At 35.5% G+C, this 6,231-nt stretch overlaps 1 protein-coding gene across 1 annotated transcript; it reads right to left on the reverse strand.

Annotated features, from left to right (window-relative positions):
* Positions 1-3,883: 3,883 nt before the first annotated feature.
* Positions 3,884-4,546, reverse strand: LOC138316444 (acetylcholine receptor subunit alpha-1-A-like). The gene has a single exon (XM_069258139.1). It carries the CDS (start codon positions 4,544-4,546, stop codon positions 3,884-3,886), a length of 663 nt encoding a protein of 220 aa, XP_069114240.1.
* Between the last annotated feature and the right edge of the window lie 1,685 nt (positions 4,547-6,231).

The following is a 6,231-nucleotide window of genomic DNA, read 5'->3' on the forward strand; positions in this document are numbered from 1 at the left end:
TGTATTGAATGACGAGTTTCATATTTGAAGGGAAATAACTCTCATTCCTTCACCGAATATTTCGAGCAATTTGAGGTAATTTCGTAAATTTCTCTTAATCAATAATAAATAACATTAATATCATCTTTATAAACATAATGGTTATTTTTATTTTAACAACATAGTTATGTTTGTAACGAGATCATAAAATATCAAAAAAGGTCGACAGAGAAAGATTCGATAACGTATATTGCTCGTTCAACACAGGACAGAAGCACACACAAAGTCTGTACGAGTTATCTCTCTTTAATCAGCTGTTTGCCACCGCAACGAGATGATATTGTAAATTACAAAATTATCGTAAATTGCATAAGGTTTCAACTCGATAAACTAACCTTCTACAATAATATATAAGCATAAAGTAACCAAGTCTGTTATCAAAGTTTTATGATACTTCAAATTATACATACACTGTAACACAACCTGAAAATACATTTACCTTTTAAATGGGTTAAAAACTTAAAGATGATATACCGCCGACAGAGCATAATTGGTGTTTCAAAAGAAATAATTTATTTTGCTTTTGGTGCATGCGCAATCAATATTTATTCTATACGACATAGCGTTACGGATGTTTATCGGGATACAATTAGTTATTTTTGATACTTTTGTCTTGGATTAAAATAAGAAGCTTAAACTTTTAAATGGTGGTAATGATGTAAAGTAAGTAACTTTTGTGATTGAAGGAAAATACTAATACAAAGTCTACTCCTGTTTTTGATAGCGAAAAAAAATCATATCTCAGCGGTGGAGCATCTTTAAAATGTCTGTAATATTTTTTACAAAAATTCACTTTTATTTAAAACCAACTCTATATTACATAATTATATAGTTCATTTAATTGATGCTATTTAATGAGATTATCTTCCTTTTTTGTAGACTAATCTACACTAATTATGATTTGTATGTAATAACTAATGAACAAATTCTGCTTCTAAATCACCTTCTCACAAGAATATTTCCAACAAAACACGAACAAATCTTGTAATTAATCCCTGTGCAAATATGGTTTTCCGTGACATGGATCGTTTTCAACATAATAGTAAATTATCGTGTTATTATATTATTATTAGTTTGTGATATACATAGAAGGGAGCGAAATGAAATTACAACTTTTATTTCAAGAAGTCAACACATTTGATATATTTTCTGTAGAAGACTCCATACCTAACCCCATAGATTTGCAACTATATCGACCGTCTCCGCCAGAAGTCTGTTGAAAAACAAAGGTATATGTATATATAATGTTGACATATAGACTTTGACTTTGTTCTTTTGAGAAAGGACTATATATGCTTTTTGGGTTTTTTGCCCCCACCCCCTAAAACCGCCAAGTTTTCATACCTGTTATTAAGTAATTAAATCGTTGACTTTCAAATATCGAGCACATATATAAAATGGTATAATTTGTATGATAGTTGAGAATCATTGTAGCTACATATTGCTATATACAATTGTATATACATACAGTAACCACCAAGAACGGGCATAGATTATTGAAATGATGAATATGTGGAAATTTTGTCAAGTTTGAACAATTTTGCTGCTTGTTTCTTCTAGAAACCATAAGGGCATCTTTAAAAAAAATGATAGAATTGTATTTGAAGTGCCCAGAAAATTTTTCTTAGACAAAACCTATCACAAAATAGGCAAAACATGACACATTTTTTAAATTCGCCTAATATGTAAAATGGCAACTAAAGCTGCAAACTTGGAGAACCCACATTATAATTGAATGAGAGATATACCAAATAACAACTTAATATCTTAACTCTTAGGTTAGACATTTTAATCGATGTGGGAGCCAAAGAAGATATAGTCCTATTATATCGAAAATGTTTACTTACAATATGTACCCAATGTTTGCTAATTTCATCAAATTCATTTCACTAATTTCTCAGTTCTTTATAATGAACTGTGGATCTGGCGATACGTATTAAGTAGCAAGATTCCTCTCCGGAAACGATTTTATAAAATAATATATATCCTTCCCATAATTCACCGTTAAAACATGTAAATCTCTCAACGCAGGTGTTTTAAGCGTCCAAAACAGTTTTTAAAAATATAATTAAAGGTCCGAACTTCTAAGCGTAATCAGAGAGTCAATGGACAAAATGACCAAGCTGAAATTTTGATACCTCTCTTAATTAAAGAGACAATTCACTCAGGCTAATTCTTTTACATAACCAAGAAGTGAAATATGGCATAAATGTATTGTTCTATATTTCTTATGAAACAAATAACGTTAAACATTGACAAATTCCACGTCATTGTTAAGTATTTTAATTAATATCGTTGAAATATCAAATCGTTGATCAATACGATTAAGCAGGTAGAATATGGGCGCTGTACCTATACCCGAGCCAAAGTCACGCACGTTAAACAAATGAACTACATAATGATTTTGAGGCAAGATAATTCACCTAATAAGGTAAACAAACTATTTTCAGAGCGATTTGAGCAGTTATAGACAAAAGTTGCATTACTCTACGAGCAAGGGACAGGGTTCGGCATACAAGAAGTTCGACCTCAATGTGTAATGGCGGACAGCGAACGAGTTTGAAAATTTCATACACATTTCACCACCATGGGCTTTTCAGGCACATCACAGTAAAACCGACTGATCTAAATTCCATTAGAACTGGGTTTTTCCGATATATGTACAAATTTTAATGTTCTCTTAGAATGAATTGTCCCTTTAAGATGGCTAATGAAGATAAGCGATATCCATTATTTGAACAATACATGATGTATAATTGTATAATTGTGTTCATATGTGTCTAATTAACACAAAAATGCATATGAAATAATTTCTTTTGCTTTTAGTGCATGCGCAATAAGTACTTAATTCCATATAGGGCAGAGTGCCATGGATTTTTTTTCGGAACGCAATTAATTATTTTGGATATTTCTATCTTGAATTGAAATAAGAAGCCCAAACTTTTATATGGCGGTGATGGTGTAAAATCAGTAACTTTTGCAACCGAAAAAATACTAATTCGTCTGCTCTTGTTTTAGAGAAAAAATATCATTCGTCGACGCTGGAGTACCTTTAACGAAATATTTGTAGATATGCGGTTCATCTAATTTAATTGTTCTAGTTATCAAAAATGTAAAAATAAAATCATGGACAATATGCATATAATGAATGATAACGTTTCCTTAAAATAAGATAAATGTGCCATCTTTACCTGGATATGTACCAAAATAAGTTTTGTGTCCGACATCTTTGTGAAATAATAGCATGACCTTAACTCAACAGTTCTAACTATCATGCGGCGTGATAGCGAGAACGAAGATAGGGAGGAAGGAATATCGAACCTGTTACCACCAAATTCGTGATAAGAAACAACCAAAAGCAGAAAAAATCAATAGATGACGCCACATCCGGCCAAGTTATCACTTCCGGAAGTGCTTCAATGTTATTCCCGTCGATAACCTTGTCAAGCTGCTGTTCGGTTTGTGAGCTCGATACCTTGTTGTAACATTGCAATCTCCTGCTGAATCTCACGAGACCTTTGAGTGAAGACGAGATCTTACGCGTGTCACTGTCCCAATGGCTGATCCTTAACTGGGTGACCATGACTATGACGATGATAGTGCCGACAGACAGCAGGAATAGGAGATATACATTCAACACAGACTGGGTGGGCGTGATTGGGAGGCTGTCCCCAATCAGGGTCAGGAATACGGCGAAAGTCAGATACACGGACATACAAAACCCAGTCTTCTCACCGCTAGCATTGGGTATAACAAAAGTAAATATTGCCAGGACGGAGAAAAATATCAAAGGTATGATAATGTTGTAGATATAATGTTCGGGGCGTCTTTTCAGCGTGAATGACTAGGTGACTGACGCCCCATGAGTACCTGATGTGTCCAACTTTATTGATGAGGAGAGAAGATGCCATTCACCGCTGTCCTCAAATGCATCAAAATTGATACCTTCGGAGCCAATATCAAGAGTGACTTCATCAACGCGTGTCGCAAGCATGGCAATCTGAAGAGTGCAGATCTGTATATCAAACGGGAAGTCTGTAACATCAATGTGGCAAATAGTAAAGAAGAGTTCAAAAGGCACCCAGACCACTTCTCCTGTGCTATACACCGAAGTTAAGATAGACGCATCACCGAACGCTTCCAGTTTGTTAAAATTATTTTCTAGTATAATATCCGGTTTCCAGATGTCATCCTGAGGGATATATACAGTTTTGACACCATTATAATCATCTTTCGACCACGTAAGATGTTCGTCATACCAAGAAAGCCCTAGATATGCATTTAAAGTCATTTTCCCTGTTACCTCATCCAGATAGATGTCTCCGGCAAGAAATAGGTCGACGTACACTGTCACTTCATCTGCCTGGTGGTAAACAGGCCGTACAATCTTGTTGTAGGAATTTGTCTTGAAGAGATCAGTCAGCAATGCTTTAACGTCATCTGATGTTTGACACGACGCAAGACTGATCATCATCAGGATAACCAGAATACCACGTGACTGTACCATGGTTCCGATGGTCCTTCCCTAGGAATGACTAAAAGCAATTTGGGTTGTTTGTATCACACGGAATCGCTGACCGTATCTCGATAAACTTTTTGAGATAAAAGTAAATTCTCAGATTATCACATAAAATGGTGGGTCGTTAATGTCACTCTTAACTAATATACCTGTTATAAGCCGTCCAGAGATGGTTGGTTGTGTTGTGAGGACTCTATCCTGTTAAGCCTTCCAGAAATGGTTGATTGTGTTGTGAGATTCCTATTCTGTTAAGCCGTCCAGAGATGGTTGATTGTGTTGTGAGAGTCCTATCCCGTTAAGCCGTCCAGAGATGGTTGGTTGTGTTGTGGGATTCCTATCCCGTTAAGCCGTCCAGAGATGGTTGATTCTGTTATGAGAGTCCTATCCCGTTAAGCCGTCCAGAGATGGTTGGTTGTGTTGTGAGGATCCTATCCTGTTAAGCCTTCCAGATATGGCTGGTTACGATGTGAAGTTCCTATCCTGCGAAATGGCCAACCGTGTTTTAAGAGTAAAGCAACAAAATGTCTGATCGTTTCTATGACGACCACTTCAAGTGAAACAGAAAAGATAACATAAATGGTGACAATGGAAATTAATGAGAAGCGATTGTCATATCAGATCTGTTAACACCGTGACATATTGTGGCACGTTTAGCCATCCCCCGATACAGAAATACAGATAATCATCATGTTGGTCAATATTGGTTCACCTGATCTCGGTTTGTCCACAACAAACGTTTTTACACCCGGGTATTTCAGCTATTGGTGTGTATCAATTGACTGCCTTACTCTGATTTGATGTAGTTATATGTTTGACAGAAGTACAATTTTGTGAGAAGAAATTTTCTTCACAATTAAATAAGTTTGATGAGGCGGCATATTATGTATCTAATAAATTAAAAATATCAAAAACATCATCCATCACTCCCATGCGACTTAAAGGTAGGGGTTTATTTGTACAATGTCGGACACTTTACCGATTTGTTCTCCGTAACTGACATATACTTGACAAAACAGCGATTAAATACAGTGATGTTCGCAGACTGCCTAAACTGATTTCGTTATCCATTTCAATACACAATCTATGGTTTAACATGGTATGACTTCATATTGACACAGAATAACTTCATGTTGACATAGTATGACTTCATGTTGTCATGATATGACTTCATATTGACATGATATGACTTTAAATTGGCATGGTATGGCTTCATGGCTTCAATTGACAAAGATGACTTCAAAATGACATGATATGACTTTATACTGACATGATATGACTTTAAATTGGCATGGTATGGCTTCATATTGGCAAAGATGACTTCAAATTGACATGATATGACTTCAGATTGGCATGGTACGACTTCAGATTGGCATGATATGACTTCATATTGACATAATATGACTTCATATCGACATGCTACGACTTCAGATTGACGTGGTATGGATTCATATTGACATTTAATGACTTCAAATTGACATAGTATGACTTCATATTAGTATAGTGTGACTTCAGATTGGCATTGTATGGATTCAGATTTGGTGCCAAACAGTGAAGCAAACTGGAAAAGACGGAATCGGTCATAACAATATCAGAATAGGTACATCCCACCTTTCGTCCGCAGTACGGACATCTGTAGTCTTTGCCGTCCCTAATATAGGTCAATAACTCTCCTA

The sequence above is a fragment of the Argopecten irradians genome, chromosome 2, assembly GCF_041381155.1.
Source record: "Argopecten irradians isolate NY chromosome 2, Ai_NY, whole genome shotgun sequence".
Lineage (NCBI taxonomy): Eukaryota > Metazoa > Mollusca > Bivalvia > Pectinida > Pectinidae > Argopecten > Argopecten irradians.